Source organism: Solanum lycopersicum, chromosome 5, assembly GCF_036512215.1.
Source record: "Solanum lycopersicum chromosome 5, SLM_r2.1".
NCBI classification, from domain to species: domain Eukaryota; kingdom Viridiplantae; phylum Streptophyta; class Magnoliopsida; order Solanales; family Solanaceae; genus Solanum; species Solanum lycopersicum.
In genome coordinates this window covers 5,307,795-5,334,820 of record NC_090804.1, presented here as the reverse complement: position 1 = coordinate 5,334,820, position 27,026 = coordinate 5,307,795, and the positions used below count along the sequence as shown (strand labels likewise).

The following is a 27,026-nucleotide window of genomic DNA, read 5'->3' as shown; positions in this document are numbered from 1 at the left end:
TAGACCATTGGCTCAAAGAAAAAGAAGAAATGAAACAAAATGAAACGCATAAGTGTGATGAAGTCATAGCGAAATACTAGAGAGAGAATGACAAAGCATATTAAAAAATAACATAACTTACAATAAATAATATGATAATTTAAGTGCAATAATACATCAGACTTTGAAGGACAACAAACCCCTTGAGTAATACTACGACTCTATTACCTACTGCCTTCCAACCATATGTGTGTGTGTGTCCTCCACAACCTCCTTTCTAAATGCATGTTGTCAATAATCTGAAATTGCATCGTGTTTTGTCCAATCAAGTCTCCACAATAATTATTTGGCATACTTCTATCATTTCTGAAACCATCTATAGTCAATTTCTCACACATCCACAGTGGAGCATTTGCGTATCTGCTCTTCAATTATCCGAAACATGTGTCTTATTCCTCCATCTCCTCTACCGAGACCAGTCTCACCTTGTCCAAGATATATTCATTTCTAAAATTGTCACTCTTATTATGGCCACACATTCAACGAAACATCTTCATCTTCACAACTTTCATCTTTTGAATGTGAGATTTCTTGACTGGCCAACACTTGGACTCATACATTCTAGTAGATCTACCCACCATTTTAAAGAATTTGTGTTTAAGATTAGGTTACACCAGCTTATCACAAGACTTCATATGCAAGCTTCAGTCTCATCCAACTAGCACCAGTACGATGTATCGTTGTCAATCTCCATATCTTCTTGCTCTTTGGCCTGAAACCCCAATTACAATTGTGCGCTATTGCAACTAAGTGCTTAGTTAATAATAAGACTATGCTAACGAAGGCACACCTTATGTATTCTTGGATGATCCCCTCTCAGAAATTGATTAGACTAACTGTCATATCGCCATAATTATAATTGTGTGCTTGACTTGATTACCTCATTTATTCGATATGACTATTTAAGGTATCTTGGCAACATATGAAAAGATAGAATATTAGTGGAAAAGATGTAGCATCAAATTAGATAAAAAAAAATTAAGTAGCTTTACTTATTAGTCTAAATTATAGAAGTAAAATTGGAAATTAATAATGGAAAGTGAGGACATTGGAATGGAAAAAAATGTTTTATTGTTTGTAACTCAAGAGTTAGAAGGTCACAAAAGCATATACTTTAAGCACTCACAAGTCAAAAGACATCTAAAATTTTTGCATTTATTATATAACTAGTCATTCGCGAGTACATGTTTATAGTTTAAAACCTTCAATACAATACATTAGGTTTTATTGTACAAGTAAATGAGGGGGAGGGAGGGGGATGTTAGATCTTACCTTACTGATTCTAATGAGGTTAGGAACCTCTACTTTTAACAACCACGAAGAATATAAGTGCTACATAGAATTAGATATTCTATGACCATCATAAATAAATTTTATGGTGGCATTACATGAGGATGTGTAAGTAATACAATTGCAAAGTTATAAAACGAAAGAAGAAAATTGAGTCATCAACCTAAAACTTTCTTGTACAAAGCAATATTTTTTTTCTTGTCTTCTTCTTCTTCAAATCTGTCATGTGGTTTGCTTGCGTTTACTGGATCTTGTTGAAGTTGTTGATATTGTCCTGTGATTTTGTTTTATAAGACGCATCGATAGGTGCCTTGGAACAATTCCTCGGTTATCTTACCATTCTAAGTGGTCCTTCTTTCATTTTTTTTTTGTTAATGCATTGTTGCCTAAGAAAAATATCTACATTCCAAGCTGCATTTGCAAATATGTCCTCGTCTTGTATATAATCAAATCTATCAATGGGATGGAATTAATCATATTTGCAAACTGATTTCCCTTTAATGTATTAATTACTTACCTTCTTGATTAGCGATAACCAGTTTAGAAGTAGTTAGACTGATCTCATACACAATATTATTCGAAAGATCCTCAAAAGTGTTAAAACGCGGAACATCCTTTGGAACAATTGCTTGAGCACTTGAGTTTGTAGTTTTACTGCTTACAGTTTGCTGCATTGTGCTACGAACCAAATCTTTACCCTTTCTTGTTACATTCCCAAAGAGGGAAAATTCATAAAGTTTGAATTATTTTTTTTAAATTACAAACATTTAGATTTTCTTTTGAAGTGTAAGAGATACATCAAAATCGTAAATCATGTGGGATTAAATTATACATGTGTGTTGAAGAATTACACTCATGAACATACCCCCAAAAAAAGTGAGACAGCATAGCTTTGCAAATGTTCTTTTTAATCTTAGACCTTCATATACGATTACAATATTCAGTGCAATTCTATAAGTGGAATTTGAAGATAATAAAGCGTATGCAAATGTTATCTTTTTTTCGGAGCTATAAAGTGGAGAGTATTTTCTGATAGATCATTGGCTCAAAAAAAGAGAGAGACCAAAATGAAATGAAACGAAAAATTGTGAAGAAGTCCTAGAAGAATACTGTAGAAAGATGGCAAAGCATATTGCATATTAAAGATTAATACAACAATATAATATGATTATTGAAGTGAAATAAAATAACTGACATCGAAAGACAAGAAATTCCCTTTGTAACACTACAACTACTAATATGAGAAAAAGAAGTGAGACAACACTCTATCATTTACTCATCTTGCACCCTAATCTGTGTTTGTGTGTCCTCCACAACATCCTATCTAATGGCATGTCCTCCGTAAGCTAAAATTGTGTTATGTTTTGTCTATTCATGTATTCACATACCTGGACCACTTCTGTCATGTTTTGTCTAATCATGCCTACACATATCGAACCACATGTCTTGTTTCCTCCGTCTTCTCCACCGAGACCACACTCATGCACATTGTCCCGAGGATTAATGTGTGCACCAAACTCACTTTGCATCTGATATCTCCCTCGTATCACCTTGATATTTTTCAATATTAGTTCCATCTTTCAATGCATCTTTTTGATTTTTTGTTGCACTCTTTATCAATACCAATCAACACTAACATGGAATTAGACTTTACTTCAACATTCAAATCGTCTTAGTGACAGAGAAGGGAGAATTTTTTTTTCGACAAATCAATTAGTGAAAAAACCTTAAAAGGATAACTTATAGTTTTGCATCAAAAACAGTTAAAAGAGTGAATTCAAATTTTTTATTTTTTTTATATGAATTGTGTTCCCTGCTGATATCATTGTGTTTGTTTAACTTATGAAACTAACGTAGTAATGAGGGTAGGAAACTCTACTTTTTGTAACGATAAAACAAAAGCTAGAAAGAATTAGATATTCTATGGACATTATAGATAAACTCTACGATGATATTATAAATGAGGATGCACAAGTAATGCAAAGTTATAAAGAGAAAGAAGAAAATTAAGATAACAACCTCAAATTTCCTTGTACGAATGGAAGAACTAAAAAAGATAGATTGCTATCTCTTCTAAAGCAAGAAAATGTATATTTAGATTATTTTTAGAAAGATATTGCCCCGTAATTATAGTGTAGCAATACAAGTTTAATATTTCACATGGATAAGTAAATGATGAAACGGCATTTTGCAAATTCGTCCACATTTATAAGCAAAGCTAAAAGTGTATTTCAATTAATTGAAGGTTAAATATGTGTCCAGTCATGTGATTTATCTTCTTCCTTTTCGAATTTTAAACAGGGAAGAATCTATTGTATCATGTAAGGATTCTCAGAAACTTTGCAAATTCTGTCTCAACCTTACCATTAATCATATAACAAACTGATTATATAATGAATATTCATAACTAAACTTGGTGCTTGACGCGGGATCGATTCTCCTTTGAGGCAATCCGCTCAATTCTTGATTAGGTAAAAATAAGATTTCACACGGACAGCTTAAGTATCTGTTAATATATTTTAAAGTTTAAATATCTGTTCACATATTTTAACTTACTTATACCTTTGTAACATTTTATGCGGCTAATTTAAATATTTGTCAATGTATTTTTTTTTACGTAATAAAACCTACCTATCATATTACGCGATAAATTTAAATATCTCTTAATATATTATTTTCTCGATTTACTATTACCATACCTACCTAACATTTCACGCCACAAATTTAAATATTTATCAATGTTTTTTAATTTGTTAATGCTTACACGTGTGTGCTTTTATTTTTATATATAAAAGATGTTACTCATCACTTTTTCCCCCTAATTTTGTGCGGCTGCAACAATTCTCAATTTTCTCTCTGAATCCTCTAGGTTAGTCAATCTTCTTCCTTTGCGTTTTAGCTACTGCTTAACGATCTCCTTGTTGTGCTTGCATTTTGTGATTTTCCGCTTGAATCTGCGTTTTTCAAATCTTTCTTGTTAAATTTCCCAAAAAAGGGAAAATTGTTAAAGTTTGAATGGTTTATGGTCTTTGAACATTTTTTTAATCAAAATTGAAGTGTAAAACCTACGTCCATATCATAGCTTCAAAATTCAATTGTGAAAAACAAACATCAAGTTTGGAATTCCGTGGGACTAAATTAAAGTTGAGTGCATTGGTTTAAATTTTTGAGGTCTTAGATTTGCTAGGTAGAATTTTGAAATTGAAATTTTTCGTAGAAAGTGACATTGTTGGACAAACAAAAAAAAAGATAGTAAAACCACCTAAATTGTCTCTCACAAAGTGTTTGTGAAATGATGCAAGTTTTGTAAAGGTTACGTCGTTTTAGACCATCATATACAATTACAATTTTTAAGTATAATTGTATAAGTGAGGTTTGGAGAGAATAGAGTGTATGCAAATGTTATCTTTACCTAGAGAGAATTCTATTTGCGAGTATGCAAATGTTTTCTAAGAGATAGATAGGTTTTTTGATAGGTCATTGGCTTAAAAGAAGAAGAAGAATGAAAATGAAATGAAACGAAAAAGTGTGAATTAAGATGTCGTAGAAGAATACTAGATAGAGAATGGCAAAGTATATTGACAAATAAAAATAACTATAACAAAATAATATGATCACCAAAGTAAGTAAAATATATAACAAGAAACTCCCTTAGTAATCTACGACTACTAGTATGAAAAGATAAGTAAGACATCACTCTACTATCTACTATCATCTTCCACCCTAATTTGTGTTGGTGTGTCCTCCACTGCATCATATCTAATGGCATGTCCTCGGTAAGCTGAAAGTATGTCATGTTTTGCCTAATCATGTCTCCACTACTCGAACCATATCTCTTGTTTCCTCCATCTCCTCCATAGAGACCACTCTCACATTGTCCTGGATATCGTCATTTCTAATCACTCCTACTATGGAAACACATACAATAGAACATCCTCATCTTCTAAACATGAGATTTCTTGACTGACCAACACTTTAATTTGCCTCATACATCATAGTAGTTCTAACCACCACTTTGTAGAACTTGATTTTAATCTTAGGTTGCACCATTTTATTATCACACAAGATTCCACGTGAAGCTTCAATCTCATCCAACTAGCACCAATAGGATGTGTATCGTTGTCAATCTCCCATCATCTTAGATAATAGATCTAAGATATATACTTTTAACTTTCCTTCTTTGGTATTCTTGTGTATTAAGTTATACTTCCACACTAGTCTCATGTGCTATGTCATTGAACTTACGATTGGTTCTGTTCAACCTGAACCTTTTAGATTAAAAGGCATGTCTCCATATCTCTTCAGTTTAATGTTAACTCTTGCACAAGTTATGTCAATTAGAACGCAATCAGCTATAAAGGACATATTCCTTGACACCTTACCTTGAAGTACTCCTATAGATAGACCCTTAGATACATTGTACTAATAGCAAGGGGCTTTGGATTTTGAAATAATGGGTGCTTAGTTATTTTTAAATCTTGAAAACTTCTATGGAGACTAAGTGCTTAGTTAATATATTTGTATGAATAACTCAATTTTTTCTATTTAAGTAGTAGTGTTTGAGTTCAAAATTACAATTGTGTGCTATTGCGACTAATTAAGTGCTTAGTTAACAAAGAGATTGTGTTAATGAAGGCACACCTTTTTTATTCTTGGATAATTCCCTCTCAACGGAGTTAGGCACAAACGTCATAGTGTCAGTGTTTGACTTGAAAAAGCACAAATATGCGTCCTTTCATCTAAAAGAAAATTGGTTTACTATGATCAACAAACATAAACGTGAATAATGACTTGATTACCATTTATTAGAGATGACTATTTGAGGTGTGTTGGCAAGATATGAAAAGATAGAATATTAGTTGAAAATTGTGGCATCAAATATTCAGCTCATTCTTTTCTAGGCATCTAGGCGAATACGCTGCATTAATTAACTCAACATAAATAAAGCTTATTAACTCAACATAAAGAAAGAAATTAGTGATGGAATGTGAGAACATTGGAATGTAACTCAAGAGTAAGGCCACTAAAGCATCTACTTTAACCCCAAAGGTTAAAGATCTCTGCAAATTTTGCGTTTATTATATAACTAGTCATTCACGAGAACATGATTCTCAAAAATCTACTTAGTATATATAGATAATAACTTTTAAATTGTTTGATTCAAAGTTCTGCAATTAATAAAAACTTATAAATTTGAAAAGAAAAAAAAGTTAACTGCATTTCTAGTATCATGCCTCAGTATTTATTAGGAACTAATTACCACGAATAAAGTAACAGCTAGAGAGTAACGTAAAGTTATAAAGCGAAAGTAGAAAATTGAGTTATCAACCTCAAAATTCCTTGTACAGATGGATGAAATTAAAAAAAGTAGGATGTTCTTCTAAGGTAACCTAGAGTTTATAACTTTTGCTTGCGTTTATAGGATCTTGTTGATGTTGTTGACACTGTCATGTGATGCTATTTTGTCAAGTCACATCGATTGGTGCCTGGAACAAATTCCGTAGTCATATTACCATTACAACTAGTTTGCATTCCTAGCTATATTTGCAAAACAATGATCCAACACATCCTCTTCTTCACCTTCCTCAAATCTATGAAAGGTTTAATTAGAGATAACCATTTTAGATTGATCTCGTACACAATATTAATTGAAAGATCATCAAAAGTTTTCAGACACGGAACCTCCTTTTGAACAATTGCTTGAGCACTTTAGTTCGTAGTTTGACCGTCTACAATTTGCTGCATTGTGTTACGAATTGGTGGACCAAATCACATGACTAGTTGTTGCACCTGATACCTTTGCATCTAATATCTCCCTCGCATCACCTTGATATTTTTCAATATAAGTTCCATCTTTCAATAGCAATCAACATTCACTTTTTTTCATAACAATGGAAGACTTTACTTCGCCATTCAAGTCGTCCTAGTAACAGAGAAACCAATTAGTGAAAGAGCCTTTAAAGGATGACTTATATCTTTGCGTCTAAAAAAGTTAAAAGAGTGAAATATATTAATGATTCCTGCTGATAACATTGTGATTGTGTAGCTTAGGAAGCTAATGTAGTAGCAACTGCTGTATTGATATTTCTAATCTTGCTTTTGTTTTAACTCGTTTACGTTTATAGTGGTCACAAATGTAACCTTTGATTCACCATACGCAGGTTTCCACCTTTGCTTCACACCACAACTATGGAGCAGATAATTAAGGAGTTTAGCAATGACATTCTACTTCCTGAGGTCTTTGTTCCGTATTCTACAAGTTCTTCGGAGTTTATGTTGGGCCCGTGCTTCAAGGATGGATTTCCTTCGGAGCTCGAGTCATTTTATCCCCTAGCAGAAGGGGAGAAGCTACTTCTACACACACTGCAACCTGGTTGGCAGGAAAAAAACACGTGGAACTCATGGCCAACTGCAACGGAAGGATGGATCCGTTGGGTCGACCGAATGGAGAGGGTTAAGGGGGAGACCTGGCGGACGGCGGACATATATGATACAATACAATTATCCAAATTCAACATACAATGTGACCGCAATTTGTTGTATGCTGCACTGTGCTTTTGGTCTACATCAGGTAATGCATTCCATTTCAATTTTGGGATGATGAGTCCAACGGTGTTCGACATTTCTGCTTTGACAGGAATTAGGCCTCATGGTGAGGCAATTAGCTCAGTCCTGGACATCCAGCGTCAAAAGTGGGGCAAGAGTAAGAAAACATCCTATGAGAAGTTCATCAAACTGAACATGCAAAGAGAGGACGTAACTGAGGAGGAACATTTGGCGTTCCTCAATATGTGGCTCTGCAAATTTGTATTTTGCATTGGTTCGCGTATAGTAGCGGAGGAGTATGATCGACTAGCCATAGCTCTTGCTTCAGGCAGAAAGGTTGCTTTGGCTCCTTTCATACTATCTCATTTATACCGAGGTTGTAGAAGCGTAGTCACCCGGGGATTTAGTAATGCAGGGGGGCCCTTCTGGATCCTACAGCTTTGGCTGCAGTCTTACTTTCCACAGTATAGACCGTTGCCTTACGATACAAAGAACTGTATGACTTTTGGGATTGCCCTGGCTCAAGGAAATTTAAAACAGAACAGCTTCCGAGAGTGCTTTACCTTCTTCTACTCATGCTCCTCCGTATCTCCGAGCCAGTTCATTCCGTATTCACCAGGATGGCTGCAATTGGCGGAGCATATTCCATCTAGTAAGGCAGCTCTAGACGCTATCTGGTCCAGCTTCCTTATTCCACGAGACCTCCAGTATGGTCTCGCTTTAGGGAACTCAAGTGTTGGAAAAGCTGGAGTGGAGTATTACTCACCAAATCAGTTTGCACGGCAGTTTGGCTTGACACAGACAGTTCCTCTACCTCCTCATCGGTCACTCAACGCTTCACCACTTGAAAGGGTTGTTTTCAATTCAGAAAGTGGCATTAGAGAAGTGGATACGAAGTTCGATCAACTGAAGAGAAATTTCTCACTTGTCGAATTTCGTCCTAATCCAATATGTACGCCATCATTTGAGTCGTGGTGGTCTACTTACATAAGTAGAACACGGACGGAATCAGCTGAGCAGATCCTAAATAGGATTATCGGCGAGGAAGAAATCAAGAAGAGAAGGAACAAAGGTATTGTATACGAAACTTTTACCCTTCATGACACTTGCTCATAAATCAATATTCTATATTTTTTTTGTAGGCTCTATTTCGCAGCAAGAAAAAGATAGCAGGCCTTCGAAAAATTCAAAGAGGGAACTGGTCTCTGGCTCGAAAAATGTAAGTTAAATACTTGAAGCCAAATTGTTCGTCTAGAAATGCTATTTTTGTCAGTTAGTATTACTCTCATTTCTTTCTTGTTTCAGGATATCGGACATTCTCCTGGTGTTCCTGGCTTAAGTCACTCGTATGTTAATCGTTATGAGAAGTCTGTCGCTGATGAAGTAAGTACACACTCATATGAAAACACATTGTTATAGAAAATATGTTTGTTTATTTGTTATAAATGACGTTAAGTTTTTAAATAATTTGCTAGGATGTTGCCCCTTTATCGTCCGATGTCAAGTCACCTGCAGCACAATACTCAGCAGAAGTACTTGAGAAAGCTAAAACTGAAGTTCAGAAGCTACTAATGATGCCTTTGGAACAAGTGCTTCTCCCGGACAACTACTCATATTTAGAGGCTGCTCTACCTATATATGCTGAGTCACCTGATCTCTCGATTGAGAAAACACGTAATTTGGAGGAACTCAGAAGAAATCTTCCATCTCTACTCGCAAATTTTCAGGAGGCAAAGAAGCAGAAGGAAGAGTATTACAAAGGGAGTGCCAGGAAGGTAATGTTGGTCGATGATATTATTAGAAAACAGGAGCTTCACACTGGAATCAAAGACTTTCTCGTTGGAATCGATGCTTCCATCCAAAATTTGAAGGAGATCGAAGCACAACAAATGAATTTAGCTACGGAAATTTCTCACTTGGAAGCTAAATTGGAAGAACTGAGAGCTGCATTTCCTGACTCAAAGAAAGACGCGGCTGATTCTCTCGCGACACAAGCAGAGCTAAGTTGGGCCGACTACAAACACAAAATATGTGTTTAGTAATCCGTATGTAAATGTGTTTTGTTATCTACTCAAACTTGCTATTATGGATGTTTTGAACTTTGAACATGAATTTGTTGTACTGGCAACTGTTGAGATATTGCAATTGGTTCTTCAACATCTGCAACTGCCGCTATATTCGGTATAACAAAAACAATTTTAGCGGCAATTAGTATGCATGCTAACAAAGACTAGGAAAGTCTTTACTAGCATTATTTAACTCTCATTAGATTCAATGTCACTACAAGTTTAGAAACATTTTATAAGGGTGTTAAAATATACTTTGCACTAGTAATTGCCTCGATATATATCTATATTCTACGGTAATGAAGTTATTACTGTCAATATATCACATTAGCCTATTTGAAAATCTATGAATCATTTGAATATGAGTCCATTAAGTCCTTCTTTCCTGCTAAATGCCAATGACCAATTTTATATTATTTTTTTTAATCTATGTGCTATAGGTAGATTTAATTTAGAAATTAGTCTTTTTTATCAAACTATGGGTCTATCGGCAGGGGTGGAGCTTAGATGTTCATCCGAACCCCTTCGACGAAAAATTACAATACTTTATTTTCTTCTATTTTGTACCACTAGACAGCGCGTATAATAGTTTTTTATTAAAATAAAAATTCTCAATAAAAATAAGTACAAGCAAGGGGGCTAGGCCTTAGCTTGTCAATCCTAATGATGCAACAAACTTCTACGTATTAACAAACATGAAAAAAAAAAGAGCTAGAGTAATCTATGTATTCTATGATCATCACAAAATTTGTATTACACTCTATGAAATTCCTAATCACCAAAATAGATGGTGAACTATAGTACATGAAAATCCGCAAAATGGGAGATTTAACTTTTTGGGGCTTGTTTGACCTTGTAAATGGACCGTTTTGGCCGTCAAGGATAACTGAATCCATAGCTAGGGTCTTAATGGACGTCCATGAATTTTTTTGGCAATTAGACGTCGAAACTGAAACTACATGGACTATGCACACGGAAATCAACAAAATGGGTGGTTTAGCTACTCTGTGGCTTATTTGACAAGAAAATAGGCCGTTTTAGCCGTTTGAGCCAACTGATTCCATAGCTAATATCTTATAAGACGTCAACAAAAAAATTGACAAAAATGACGTGAGAATTTAAAATCACCAAAAATCCATGGACTATAGCACATGAAAATCATCAAAATAGGGGATTTTCCTGTTTTGAGGCTCGTTTGACCTTGTTAATGGGTCGTTTGGACGTCAAGGCTAAATGGCTGCATAGCTAAGTTGTTAATGAACGTCCGCCAAAAAATTCAGCAAAAACGTCCTCGGAATTTCGGATCACCAAAAATCCATGGAGCAACGACAATTGGAAAAATGGGGGGGGGGGGTTACCTTCTCCATAGCTCATTTGAACTTGAAAATTGGTCGTTTTGGCCATCAGAACAAATTTCTCCAGTGCAATATGTCCACGAAAAGATTTGACAAAAATGGCATCAAAATTCTGGATCACCAAAAATCCATTGACTATAGCACACGAAAAACATCAAAATGGGGGGTTTACTTGCTTTGAGGCTCTTTTGAACTTGAAAATGGGTCGATGTACTTTAGTAAACCTAGAAAATAAATTTTATTATGTCACATTAATTTCATTTGACCTTGGCACTTTTTCTCAATCCTCTCGTGTTAGGTTAGTAGATTTTAATCTTTCTTAAATTCTATGGGATCAATTAAAAATGTGTGTATTGATTAAATTGTTGAGATCTTAAATTTGCTATGTAATATGTTGGAATTGAAAATTTTGTTAAATCTACAATGAATTACACTCATGAACAGACCAAAAAAAAAGGTAAGACATCTGGGATAAACAGAGTATTGTTTAATCAAGTAAAAATAACATTTTTATCTTATGTGCAAATGGATCTCAAAGTTTTGTAAAATGATGTTAGCTTTGTAAAGGTTATGTTTTTTTTAAATCTATAGACCATAGGATACTATAAGAATAATAATATCTATTCTACAAGTGAGGTTTGGAGAGGATAGAAGTAGATACGTTTTGATAGACCATTGGCTCAAAGAAAAAGAAGAAATGAAACAAAATGAAACGCATAAGTGTGATGAAGTCATAGCGAAATACTAGAGAGAGAATGACAAAGCATATTAAAAAATAACATAACTTACAATAAATAATATGATAATTTAAGTGCAATAATACATCAGACTTTGAAGGACAACAAACCCCTTGAGTAATACTACGACTCTATTACCTACTGCCTTCCAACCATATGTGTGTGTGTGTCCTCCACAACCTCCTTTCTAAATGCATGTTGTCAATAATCTGAAATTGCATCGTGTTTTGTCCAATCAAGTCTCCACAATAATTATTTGGCATACTTCTATCATTTCTGAAACCATCTATAGTCAATTTCTCACACATCCACAGTGGAGCATTTGCGTATCTGCTCTTCAATTATCCGAAACATGTGTCTTATTCCTCCATCTCCTCTACCGAGACCACTCTCACCTTGTCCAAGATATATTCATTTCTAAAATTGTCACTCTTATTATGGCCACACATTCAACGAAACATCTTCATCTTCACAACTTTCATCTTTTGAATGTGAGATTTCTTGACTGGCCAACACTTGGACTCATACATTCTAGTAGATCTACCCACCATTTTAAAGAATTTGTGTTTAAGATTAGGTTACACCAGCTTATCACAAGACTTCATATGCAAGCTTCAGTCTCATCCAACTAGCACCAGTACGATGTATCGTTGTCAATCTCCATATCTTCTTGCTCTTTGGCCTGAAACCCCAATTACAATTGTGCGCTATTGCAACTAAGTGCTTAGTTAATAATAAGACTATGCTAACGAAGGCACACCTTATGTATTCTTGGATGATCCCCTCTCAGAAATTGATTAGACTAACTGTCATATCGCCATAATTATAATTGTGTGCTTGACTTGATTACCTCATTTATTCGATATGACTATTTAAGGTATCTTGGCAACATATGAAAAGATAGAATATTAGTGGAAAAGATGTAGCATCAAATTAGATAAAAAAAAATTAAGTAGCTTTACTTATTAGTCTAAATTATAGAAGTAAAATTGGAAATTAATAATGGAAAGTGAGGACATTGGAATGGAAAAAAATGTTTTATTGTTTGTAACTCAAGAGTTAGAAGGTCACAAAAGCATATACTTTAAGCACTCACAGGTTAAAAGACATCTAAAATTTTTGCATTTATTATATAACTAGTCATTCGCGAGTACATGTTTATAGTTTAAAACCTTCAATACAATACATTAGGTTTTATTGTACAAGTAAATGAGGGGGAGGGAGGGGGATGTTAGATCTTACCTTACTGATTCTAATGAGGTTAGGAACCTCTACTTTTAACAACCACGAAGAATATAAGTGCTACATAGAATTAGATATTCTATGACCATCATAAATAAATTTTATGGTGGCATTACATGAGGATGTGTAAGTAATACAATTGCAAAGTTATAAAACGAAAGAAGAAAATTGAGTCATCAACCTAAAACTTTCTTGTACAAAGCAATATTTTTTTTCTTGTCTTCTTCTTCTTCAAATCTGTCATGTGGTTTGCTTGCGTTTACTGGATCTTGTTGAAGTTGTTGATATTGTCCTGTGATTTTGTTTTATAAGACGCATCGATAGGTGCCTTGGAACAATTCCTCGGTTATCTTACCATTCTAAGTGGTCCTTCTTTCATTTTTTTTTTGTTAATGCATTGTTGCCTAAGAAAAATATCTACATTCCTAGCTGCATTTGCAAATATGTCCTCGTCTTGTATATAATCAAATCTATCAATGGGATGGAATTAATCATATTTGCAAACTGATTTCCCTTTAATGTATTAATTACTTACCTTCTTGATTAGCGATAACCATTTTAGAAGTAGTTAGACTGATCTCATACACAATATTATTCGAAAGATCCTCAAAAGTGTTAAAACGCGGAACATCCTTTGGAACAATTGCTTGAGCACTTGAGTTTGTAGTTTTACTGCTTACAGTTTGCTGCATTGTGCTACGAACCAAATCTTTACCCTTTCTTGTTACATTTCCAAAGAGGGAAAATTCATAAAGTTTGAATTATTTTTTTTAAATTACAAACATTTAGATTTTCTTTTGAAGTGTAAGAGATACATCAAAATCGTAAATCATGTGGGATTAAATTATACATGTGTGTTGAAGAATTACACTCATGAACATACCCCCAAAAAAAGTGAGACAGCATAGCTTTGCAAATGTTCTTTTTAATCTTAGACCTTCATATACGATTACAATATTCAGTGCAATTCTATAAGTGGAATTTGAAGATAATAAAGCGTATGCAAATGTTATCTTTTTTTCGGAGCTATAAAGTGGAGAGTATTTTCTGATAGATCATTGGCTCAAAAAAAGAGAGAGACCAAAATGAAATGAAACGAAAAATTGTGAAGAAGTCCTAGAAGAATACTGTAGAAAGATGGCAAAGCATATTGCATATTAAAGATTAATACAACAATATAATATGATTATTGAAGTGAAATAAAATAACTGACATCGAAAGACAAGAAATTCCCTTTGTAACACTACAACTACTAATATGAGAAAAAGAAGTGAGACAACACTCTATTATTTACTCATCTTGCACCCTAATCTGTGTTTGTGTGTCCTCCACAACATCCTATCTAATGGCATGTCCTCCGTAAGCTAAAATTGTGTTATGTTTTGTCTATTCATGTATTCACATACCTGGACCACTTCTGTCATGTTTTGTCTAATCATGCCTACACATATCGAACCACATGTCTTGTTTCCTCCGTCTTCTCCACCGAGACCACACTCATGCACATTGTCCCGAGGATTAATGTGTGCACCAAACTCACTTTGCATCTGATATCTCCCTCGTATCACCTTGATATTTTTCAATATTAGTTCCATCTTTCAATGCATCTTTTTGATTTTTTGTTGCACTCTTTATCAATACCAATCAACACTAACATGGAATTAGACTTTACTTCAACATTCAAATCGTCTTAGTGACAGAGAAGGGAGAGTTTTTTTTTCGACAAATCAATTAGTGAAAAAACCTTAAAAGGATAACTTATAGTTTTGCATCAAAAACAGTTAAAAGAGTGAATTCAAATTTTTTATTTTTTTTATATGAATTGTGTTCCCTGCTGATATCATTGTGTTTGTTTAACTTATGAAACTAACGTAGTAATGAGGGTAGGAAACTCTACTTTTTGTAACGATAAAACAAAAGCTAGAAAGAATTAGATATTCTATGGACATCATAGATAAACTCTACGATGATATTATAAATGAGGATGCACAAGTAATGCAAAGTTATAAAGAGAAAGAAGAAAATTAAGATAACAACCTCAAATTTCCTTGTACGAATGGAAGAACTAAAAAAGATAGATTGCTATCTCTTCTAAAGCAAGAAAATGTATATTTAGATTATTTTTAGAAAGATATTGCCCCGTAATTATAGTGTAGCAATACAAGTTTAATATTTCACATGGATAAGTAAATGATGAAACGGCATTTTGCAAATTCGTCCACATTTATAAGCAAAGCTAAAAGTGTATTTCAATTAATTGAAGGTTAAATATGTGTCCAGTCATGTGATTTATCTTCTTCCTTTTCGAATTTTAAACAGGGAAGAATCTATTGTATCATGTAAGGATTCTCAGAAACTTTGCAAATTCTGTCTCAACCTTACCATTAATCATATAACAAACTGATTATATAATGAATATTCATAACTAAACTTGGTGCTTGACGCGGGATCGATTCTCCTTTGAGGCAATCCGCTCAATTCTTGATTAGGTAAAAATAAGATTTCACACGGACAGCTTAAGTATCTGTTAATATATTTTAAAGTTTAAATATCTGTTCACATATTTTAACTTACTTATACCTATGTAACATTTTATGCGGCTAATTTAAATATTTGTCAATGTATTTTTTTTTTACGTAATAAAACCTACCTATCATATTACGCGATAAATTTAAATATCTCTTAATATATTATTTTCTCGATTTACTATTACCATACCTACCTAACATTTCACGCCACAAATTTAAATATTTATCAATGTTTTTTAATTTGTTAATGCTTACACGTGTGTGCTTTTATTTTTATATATAAAAGATGTTACTCATCACTTTTTTCCCCCTAATTTTGTGCGGCTGCAACAATTCTCAATTTTCTCTCTGAATCCTCTAGGTTAGTCAATCTTCTTCCTTTGCGTTTTAGCTACTGCTTAACGATCTCCTTGTTGTGCTTGCATTTTGTGATTTTCCGCTTGAATCTGCGTTTTTCAAATCTTTCTTGTTAAATTTCCCAAAAAAGGGAAAATTGTTAAAGTTTGAATGGTTTATGGTCTTTGAACATTTTTTTAATCAAAATTGAAGTGTAAAACCTACGTCCATACCATAGCTTCAAAATTCAATTTTGAAAAACAAACATCAAGTTTGGAATTCCGTGGGACTAAATTAAAGTTGAGTGCATTGGTTTAAATTTTTGAGGTCTTAGATTTGCTAGGTAGAATTTTGAAATTGAAATTTTTCGTAGAAAGTGACATTGTTGGACAAACAAAAAAAAAGATAGTAAAACCACCTAAATTGTCTCTCACAAAGTGTTTGTGAAATGATGCAAGTTTTGTAAAGGTTACGTCGTTTTAGACCATCATATACAATTACAATTTTTAAGTATAATTGTATAAGTGAGGTTTGGAGAGAATAGAGTGTATGCAAATGTTATCTTTACCTAGAGAGAATTCTATTTGCGAGTATGCAAATGTTTTCTAAGAGATAGATAGGTTTTTTGATAGGTCATTGGCTTAAAAGAAGAAGAAGAATGAAAATGAAATGAAACGAAAAAGTGTGAATTAAGATGTCGTAGAAGAATACTAGATAGAGAATGGCAAAGTATATTGACAAATAAAAATAACTATAACAAAATAATATGATCACCAAAGTAAGTAAAATATATAACAAGAAACTCCCTTAGTAATCCTACGACTACTAGTATGAAAAGATAAGTAAGACATCACTCTACTATCTACTATCATCTTCCACCCTAATTTGTGTTGGTGTGTCCTCCACTGCATCATATCTAATGGCATGTCCTCGGTAAGCTGAAATTATGTCATGTTTTGCCTAATCATGTCTCCACTACTCGAACCATATCTCTTGTTTCCTCCATATCCTCCATAGAGACCACTCTCACATTGTCCTGGATATCGTCATTTCTAATCACTCCTACTATGGAAACACATACAATAGAACATCCTCATCTTCTAAACATGAGATTTCTTGACTGACCAACACTTTAATTTGCCTCATACATCATAGTAGTTCTAACCACCACTTTGTAGAACTTGATTTTAATCTTAGGTTGCACCATTTTATTATCACACAAGATTCCACGTGAAGCTTCAATCTCATCCAACTAGCACCAATAGGATGTGTATCGTCGTCAATCTCCCATCATCTTAGATAATAGATCTAAGATATATACTTTTAACTTTCCTTCTTTGGTATTCTTGTGTATTAAGTTATACTTCCACACTAGTCTCATGTGCTATGTCATTGAACTTACGATTGGTTCTGTTCAACCTGAACCTTTTAGATTAAAAGGCATGTCTCCATATCTCTTCAGTTTAATGTTAACTCTTGCACAAGTTATGTCAATTAGAACGCAATCAGCTATAAAGGACATATTCCTTGACACCTTACCTTGAAGTACTCCTATAGATAGACCCTTAGATACATTGTACTAATAGCAAGGGGCTTTGGATTTTGAAATAATGGGTGCTTAGTTATTTTTAAATCTTGAAAACTTCTATGGAGACTAAGTGCTTAGTTAATATATTTGTATGAATAACTCAATTTTTTCTATTTAAGTAGTAGTGTTTGAGTTCAAAATTACAATTGTGTGCTATTGCGACTAATTAAGTGCTTAGTTAACAAAGAGATTGTGTTAATGAAGGCACACCTTTTTTATTCTTGGATAATTCCCTCTCAACGGAGTTAGGCACAAACGTCATAGTGTCAGTGTTTGACTTGAAAAAGCACAAATATGCGTCCTTTCATCTAAAAGAAAATTGGTTTACTATGATCAACAAACATAAACGTGAATAATGACTTGATTACCATTTAATAGAGATGACTATTTGAGGTGTGTTGGCAAGATATGAAAAGATAGAATATTAGTTGAAAATTGTGGCATCAAATATTCAGCTCATTCTTTTCTAGGCATCTAGGCGAATACGCTGCATTAATTAACTCAACATAAATAAAGCTTATTAACTCAACATAAAGAAAGAAATTAGTGATGGAATGTGAGAACATTGGAATGTAACTCAAGAGTAAGGCCACTAAAGCATCTACTTTAACCCCAAAGGTTGAAGATCTCTGCAAATTTTGCGTTTATTATATAACTAGTCATTCACGAGAACATGATTCTCAAAAATCTACTTAGTATATATAGATAATAACTTTTAAATTGTTTGATTCAAAGTTCTGCAATTAATAAAAACTTATAAATTTGAAAAGAAAAAAAAAGTTAACTGCATTTCTAGTATCATGCCTCAGTATTTATTAGGAACTAATTACCACGAATAAAGTAACAGCTAGAGAGTAACGTAAAGTTATAAAGCGAAAGTAGAAAATTGAGTTATCAACCTCAAAATTCCTTGTACAGATGGATGAAATTAAAAAAAGTAGGATGTTCTTCTAAGGTAACCTAGAGTTTATAACTTTTGCTTGCGTTTATAGGATCTTGTTGATGTTGTTGACACTGTCATGTGATTCTATTTTGTCAAGTCACATCGATTGGTGCCTGGAACAAATTCCGTAGTCATATTACCATTACAACTAGTTTGCATTCCTAGCTATATTTGCAAAACAATGATCCAACACATCCTCTTCTTCACCTTCCTCAAATCTATGAAAGGTTTAATTAGAGATAACCATTTTAGATTGATCTCGTACACAATATTAATTGAAAGATCATCAAAAGTTTTCAGACACGGAACCTCCTTTTGAACAATTGCTTGAGCACTTTAGTTCGTAGTTTGACCGTCTACAATTTGCTGCATTGTGTTACGAATTGGTGGACCAAATCACATGACTAGTTGTTGCACCTGATACCTTTGCATCTAATATCTCCCTCGCATCACCTTGATATTTTTCAATATAAGTTCCATCTTTCAATAGCAATCAACATTCACTTTTTTTCATAACAATGGAAGACTTTACTTCGCCATTCAAGTCGTCCTAGTAACAGAGAAACCAATTAGTGAAAGAGCCTTTAAAGGATGACTTATATCTTTGCGTCTAAAAAAGTTAAAAGAGTGAAATATATTAATGATTCCTGCTGATAACATTGTGATTGTGTAGCTTAGGAAGCTAATGTAGTAGCAACTGCTGTATTGATATTTCTAATCTTGCTTTTGTTTTAACTCGTTTACGTTTATAGTGGTCACAAATGTAACCTTTGATTCACCATACGCAGGTTTCCACCTTTGCTTCACACCACAACTATGGAGCAGATAATTAAGGAGTTTAGCAATGACATTCTACTTCCTGAGGTCTTTGTTCCGTATTCTACAAGTTCTTCGGAGTTTATGTTGGGCCCGTGCTTCAAGGATGGATTTCCTTCGGAGCTCGAGTCATTTTATCCCCTAGCAGAAGGGGAGAAGCTACTTCTACACACACTGCAACCTGGTTGGCAGGAAAAAAACACGTGGAACTCATGGCCAACTGCAACGGAAGGATGGATCCGTTGGGTCGACCGAATGGAGAGGGTTAAGGGGGAGACCTGGCGGACAGCGGACATATATGATACAATACAATTATCCAAATTCAACATACAATGTGACCGCAATTTGTTGTATGCTGCACTGTGCTTTTGGTCTACATCAGGTAATGCATTCCATTTCAATTTTGGGATGATGAGTCCAACGGTGTTCGACATTTCTGCTTTGACAGGAATTAGGCCTCATGGTGAGGCAATTAGCTCAGTCCTGGACATCCAGCGTCAAAAGTGGGGCAAGAGTAAGAAAACATCCTATGAGAAGTTCATCAAACTGAACATGCAAAGAGAGGACGTAACTGAGGAGGAACATTTGGCGTTCCTCAATATGTGGCTCTGCAAATTTGTATTTTGCATTGGTTCGCGTATAGTAGCAGAGGAGTATGATCGACTAGCCATAGCTCTTGCTTCAGGCAGAAAGGTTGCTTTGGCTCCTTTCATACTATCTCATCTATACCGAGGTTGTAGAAGCGTAGTCACCCGGGGATTTAGTAATGCAGGGGGGCCCTTCTGGATCCTACAGCTCTGGCTGCAGTCTTACTTTCCACAGTATAGACAGTTGCCTTACGATACAAAGAACTGTAGGACTTTTGGGATTGCCCTGGCTCAAGGGAATTTAAAACAGAACAGCTTCCGAGAGTGCTTTACCTTCTTCTACTCATGCTCCTCCGTATCTCCGAGCCAGTTCATTCCGTATTCACCAGGATGGCTGCAATTGGCGGAGCATATTCCATCTAGTAAGGCAGCTCTAGACGCTATCTGGTCCAGCTTCCTTATTCCACGAGACCTCCAGTATGGTCTCGCTTTAGGGAACTCAAGTGTTGGAAAAGCTGGAGTGGAGTATTACTCACCAAATCAGTTTGCACGGCAGTTTGGCTTGACACAGACAGTTCCTCTACCTCCTCATCGGTCACTCAACGCTTCACCACTTGAAAGGGTTGTTTTCAATTCAGAAAGTGGCATTAGAGAAGTGGATACGAAGTTCGATCAACTGAAGAGAAATTTCTCACTTGTCGAATTTCGTCCTAATCCAATATGTACGCCATCATTTGAGTCGTGGTGGTCTACTTACATAAGTAGAACACGGACGGAATCAGCTGAGCAGATCCTAAATAGGATTATCGGCGAGGAAGAAATCAAGAAGAGAAGGAACAAAGGTATTGTATACGAAACTTTTACCCTTCATGACACTTGCTCATAAATCAATATTCTATATTTTTTTGTAGGCTCTATTTCGCAGCAAGAAAAAGATAGCAGGCCTTCGAAAAATTCAAAGAGGGAACTGGTCTCTGGCTCGAAAAATGTAAGTTAAATACTTGAAGCCAAATTGTTCGTCTAGAAATGCTATTTTTGTCAGTTAGTATTACTCTCATTTCTTTCTTGTTTCAGGATATCGGACATTCTCCTGGTGTTCCTGGCTCAAGTCACTCGTATGTTAATCGTTATGAGAAGTCTGTCGCTGATGAAGTAAGTACACACTCATATGAAAACACATTGTTATAGAAAATATGTTTGTTTATTTGTTATAAATGACGTTAAGTTTTTAAATAATTTGCTAGGATGTTGCCCCTTTATCGTCCGATGTCAAGTCACCTGCAGCACAATACTCAGCAGAAGTACTTGAGAAAGCTAAAACTGAAGTTCAGAAGCTACTAATGATGCCTTTGGAACAAGTGCTTCTCCCGGACAACTACTCATATTTAGAGGCTGCTCTACCTATATATGCTGAGTCACCTGATCTCTCGATTGAGAAAACACGTAATTTGGAGGAACTCAGAAGAAATCTTCCATCTCTACTCGCAAATTTTCAGGAGGCAAAGAAGCAGAAGGAAGAGTATTACAAAGGGAGTGCCAGGAAGGTAATGTTGGTCGATGATATTATTAGAAAACAGGAGCTTCACACTGGAATCAAAGACTTTCTCGTTGGAATCGATGCTTCCATCCAAAATTTGAAGGAGATCGAAGCACAACAAATGAATTTAGCTACGGAAATTTCTCACTTGGAAGCTAAATTGGAAGAACTGAGAGCTGCATTTCCTGACTCAAAGAAAGACGCGGCTGATTCTCTCGCGACACAAGCAGAGCTAAGTTGGGCCGACTACAAACACAAAATATGTGTTTAGTAATCCGTATGTAAATGTGTTTTGTTATCTACTCAAACTTGCTATTATGGATGTTTTGAACTTTGAACATGAATTTGTTGTACTGGCAACTGTTGAGATATTGCAATTGGTTCTTCAACATCTGCAACTGCCGCTATATTCGGTATAACAAAAACAATTTTAGCGGCAATTAGTATGCATGCTAACAAAGACTAGGAAAGTCTTTACTAGCATTATTTAACTCTCATTAGATTCAATGTCACTACAAGTTTAGAAACATTTTATAAGGGTGTTAAAATATACTTTGCACTAGTAATTGCCTCGATATATATCTATATTCTACGGTAATGAAGTTATTACTGTCAATATATCACATTAGCCTATTTGAAAATCTATGAATCATTTGAATATGAGTCCATTAAGTCCTTCTTTCCTGCTAAATGCCAATGACCAATTTTATATTATTTTTTTTAATCTATGTGCTATAGGTAGATTTAATTTAGAAATTAGTCTTTTTTATCAAACTATGGGTCTATCGGCAGGGGTGGAGCTTAGATGTTCATCCGAACCCCTTCGACGAAAAATTACAATACTTTATTTTCTTCTATTTTGTACCACTAGACAGCGCGTATAATAGTTTTTTATTAAAATAAAAATTCTCAATAAAAATAAGTACAAGCAAGGGGGCTAGGCCTTAGCTTGTCAATCCTAATGATGCAACAAACTTCTACGTATTAACAAACATGAAAAAAAAAAAAGAGCTAGAGTAATCTATGTATTCTATGATCATCACAAAATTTGTATTACACTCTATGAAATTCCTAATCACCAAAATAGATGGTGAACTATAGTACATGAAAATCCGCAAAATGGGAGATTTAACTTTTTGGGGCTTGTTTGACCTTGTAAATGGACCGTTTTGGCCGTCAAGGATAACTGAATCCATAGCTAGGGTCTTAATGGACGTCCATGAATTTTTTTGGCAATTAGACGTCGAAACTGAAACTACATGGACTATGCACACGGAAATCAACAAAATGGGTGGTTTAGCTACTCTGTGGCTTATTTGACAAGAAAATAGGCCGTTTTAGCCGTTTGAGCCAACTGATTCCATAGCTAATATCTTATAAGACGTCAACAAAAAAATTGACAAAAATGACGTGAGAATTTAAAATCACCAAAAATCCATGGACTATAGCACATGAAAATCATCAAAATAGGGGATTTTCCTGTTTTGAGGCTCGTTTGACCTTGTTAATGGGTCGTTTGGACGTCAAGGCTAAATGGCTGCATAGCTAAGTTGTTAATGAACGTCCGCCAAAAAATTCAGCAAAAACGTCCTCGGAATTTCGGATCACCAAAAATCCATGGAGCAACGACAATTGGAAAAATGGGGGGGGGGGGGGTTACCTTCTCCATAGCTCATTTGAACTTGAAAATTGGTCGTTTTGGCCATCAGAACAAATTTCTCCAGTGCAATATGTCCACGAAAAGATTTGACAAAAATGGCATCAAAATTCTGGATCACCAAAAATCCATTGACTATAGCACACGAAAAACATCAAAATGGGGGGTTTACTTGCTTTGAGGCTCTTTTGAACTTGAAAATGGGTCGATGTACTTTAGTAAACCTAGAAAATAAATTTTATTATGTCACATTAATTTCATTTGACCTTGGCACTTTTTCTCAATCCTCTCGTGTTAGGTTAGTAGATTTTAATCTTTCTTAAATTCTATGGGATCAATTAAAAATGTGTGTATTGATTAAATTGTTGAGATCTTAAATTTGCTATGTAATATGTTGGAATTGAAAATTTTGTTAAATCTACAATGAATTACACTCATGAACAGACCAAAAAAAAAAGGTAAGACATCTGGGATAAACAGAGTATTGTTTAATCAAGTAAAAATAACATTTTGATCTTATGTGCAAATGGATCTCAAAGTTTTGTAAAATGATGTTAGCTTTGTAAAGGTTATGTTTTTTTTAAATCTATAGACCATAGGATACTATAAGAATAATAATATCTATTCTACAAGTGAGGTTTGGAGAGGATAGAAGTAGATACGTTTTGATAGACCATTGGCTCAAAGAAAAAGAAGAAATGAAACAAAATGAAACGCATAAGTGTGATGAAGTCATAGCGAAATACTAGAGAGAGAATGACAAAGCATATTAAAAAATAACATAACTTACAATAAATAATATGATAATTTAAGTGCAATAATACATCAGACTTTGAAGGACAACAAACCCCTTGAGTAATACTACGACTCTATTACCTACTGCCTTCCAACCATATGTGTGTGTGTGTCCTCCACAACCTCCTTTCTAAATGCATGTTGTCAATAATCTGAAATTGCATCGTGTTTTGTCCAATCAAGTCTCCACAATAATTATTTGGCATACTTCTATCATTTCTGAAACCATCTATAGTCAATTTCTCACACATCCACAGTGGAGCATTTGCGTATCTGCTCTTCAATTATCCGAAACATGTGTCTTATTCCTCCATCTCCTCTACCGAGACCACTCTCACCTTGTCCAAGATATATTCATTTCTAAAATTGTCACTCTTATTATGGCCACACATTCAACGAAACATCTTCATCTTCACAACTTTCATCTTTTGAATGTGAGATTTCTTGACTGGCCAACACTTGGACTCATACATTCTAGTAGATCTACCCACCATTTTAAAGAATTTGTGTTTAAGATTAGGTTACACCAGCTTATCACAAGACTTCATATGCAAGCTTCAGTCTCATCCAACTAGCACCAGTACGATGTATCGTTGTCAATCTCCATATCTTCTTGCTCTTTGGCCTGAAACCCCAATTACAATTGTGCGCTATTGCAACTAAGTGCTTAGTTAATAATAAGACTATGCTAACGAAGGCACACCTTATGTATTCTTGGATGATCCCCTCTCAGAAATTGATTAGACTAACTGTCATATCGCCATAATTATAATTGTGTGCTTGACTTGATTACCTCATTTATTCGATATGACTATTTAAGGTATCTTGGCAACATATGAAAAGATAGAATATTAGTGGAAAAGATGTAGCATCAAATTAGATAAAAAAAAATTAAGTAGCTTTACTTATTAGTCTAAATTATAGAAGTAAAATTGGAAATTAATAATGGAAAGTGAGGACATTGGAATGGAAAAAAATGTTTTATTGTTTGTAACTCAAGAGTTAGAAGGTCACAAAAGCATATACTTTAAGCACTCACAGGTTAAAAGACATCTAAAATTTTTGCATTTATTATATAACTAGTCATTCGCGAGTACATGTTTATAGTTTAAAACCTTCAATACAATACATTAGGTTTTATTGTACAAGTAAATGAGGGGGAGGGAGGGGGATGTTAGATCTTACCTTACTGATTCTAATGAGGTTAGGAACCTCTACTTTTAACAACCACGAAGAATATAAGTGCTACATAGAATTAGATATTCTATGACCATCATAAATAAATTTTATGGTGGCATTACATGAGGATGTGTAAGTAATACAATTGCAAAGTTATAAAACGAAAGAAGAAAATTGAGTCATCAACCTAAAACTTTCTTGTACAAAGCAATATTTTTTTTCTTGTCTTCTTCTTCTTCAAATCTGTCATGTGGTTTGCTTGCGTTTACTGGATCTTGTTGAAGTTGTTGATATTGTCCTGTGATTTTGTTTTATAAGACGCATCGATAGGTGCCTTGGAACAATTCCTCGGTTATCTTACCATTCTAAGTGGTCCTTCTTTCATTTTTTTTTTGTTAATGCATTGTTGCCTAAGAAAAATATCTACATTCCTAGCTGCATTTGCAAATATGTCCTCGTCTTGTATATAATCAAATCTATCAATGGGATGGAATTAATCATATTTGCAAACTGATTTCCCTTTAATGTATTAATTACTTACCTTCTTGATTAGCGATAACCATTTTAGAAGTAGTTAGACTGATCTCATACACAATATTATTCGAAAGATCCTCAAAAGTGTTAAAACGCGGAACATCCTTTGGAACAATTGCTTGAGCACTTGAGTTTGTAGTTTTACTGCTTACAGTTTGCTGCATTGTGCTACGAACCAAATCTTTACCCTTTCTTGTTACATTCCCAAAGAGGGAAAATTCATAAAGTTTGAATTATTTTTTTTAAATTACAAACATTTAGATTTTCTTTTGAAGTGTAAGAGATACATCAAAATCGTAAATCATGTGGGATTAAATTATACATGTGTGTTGAAGAATTACACTCATGAACATACCCCCAAAAAAAGTGAGACAGCATAGCTTTGCAAATGTTCTTTTTAATCTTAGACCTTCATATACGATTACAATATTCAGTGCAATTCTATAAGTGGAATTTGAAGATAATAAAGCGTATGCAAATGTTATCTTTTTTTCGGAGCTATAAAGTGGAGAGTATTTTCTGATAGATCATTGGCTCAAAAAAAGAGAGAGACCAAAATGAAATGAAACGAAAAATTGTGATGAAGTCCTAGAAGAATACTGTAGAAAGATGGCAAAGCATATTGCATATTAAAGATTAATACAACAATATAATATGATTATTGAAGTGAAATAAAATAACTGACATCGAAAGACAAGAAATTCCCTTTGTAACACTACAACTACTAATATGAGAAAAAGAAGTGAGACAACACTCTATTATTTACTCATCTTGCACCCTAATCTGTGTTTGTGTGTCCTCCACAACATCCTATCTAATGGCATGTCCTCCGTAAGCTAAAATTGTGTTATGTTTTGTCTATTCATGTATTCACATACCTGGACCACTTCTGTCATGTTTTGTCTAATCATGCCTACACATATCGAACCACATGTCTTGTTTCCTCCGTCTTCTCCACCGAGACCACACTCATGCACATTGTCCCGAGGATTAATGTGTGCACCAAACTCACTTTGCATCTGATATCTCCCTCGTATCACCTTGATATTTTTCAATATTAGTTCCATCTTTCAATGCATCTTTTTGATTTTTTGTTGCACTCTTTATCAATACCAATCAACACTAACATGGAATTAGACTTTACTTCAACATTCAAATCGTCTTAGTGACAGAGAAGGGAGAGTTTTTTTTTCGACAAATCAATTAGTGAAAAAACCTTAAAAGGATAACTTATAGTTTTGCATCAAAAAC

General features: G+C 34.4%; 2 protein-coding genes across 2 annotated transcripts; both read left to right on the top strand.

Annotated features, from left to right (window-relative positions):
* Window positions 1-4,167: 4,167 nt before the first annotated feature.
* LOC138348386 (protein MAINTENANCE OF MERISTEMS-like) lies at window positions 4,168-9,996 on the top strand. Its single transcript, XM_069297608.1, has 4 exons — window positions 4,168-4,198; window positions 7,491-8,947; window positions 9,018-9,258; window positions 9,351-9,996. Exons 2-3 carry the CDS (start codon window positions 7,519-7,521, stop codon window positions 9,101-9,103), a joined length of 1,515 nt encoding a protein of 504 aa, XP_069153709.1. The 5' UTR covers window positions 4,168-4,198; window positions 7,491-7,518; the 3' UTR covers window positions 9,104-9,258; window positions 9,351-9,996.
* A 6,137-nt stretch (window positions 9,997-16,133) lies between these two features.
* On the top strand, window positions 16,134-21,963 carry LOC138348385 (protein MAINTENANCE OF MERISTEMS-like). Its single transcript, XM_069297607.1, has 4 exons — window positions 16,134-16,164; window positions 19,459-20,915; window positions 20,985-21,225; window positions 21,318-21,963. The coding sequence occupies exons 2-3, from the start codon at window positions 19,487-19,489 to the stop codon at window positions 21,068-21,070; spliced, it is 1,515 nt and encodes a 504-aa protein (XP_069153708.1). The 5' UTR covers window positions 16,134-16,164; window positions 19,459-19,486; the 3' UTR covers window positions 21,071-21,225; window positions 21,318-21,963.
* Window positions 21,964-27,026: the final 5,063 nt, after the last annotated feature.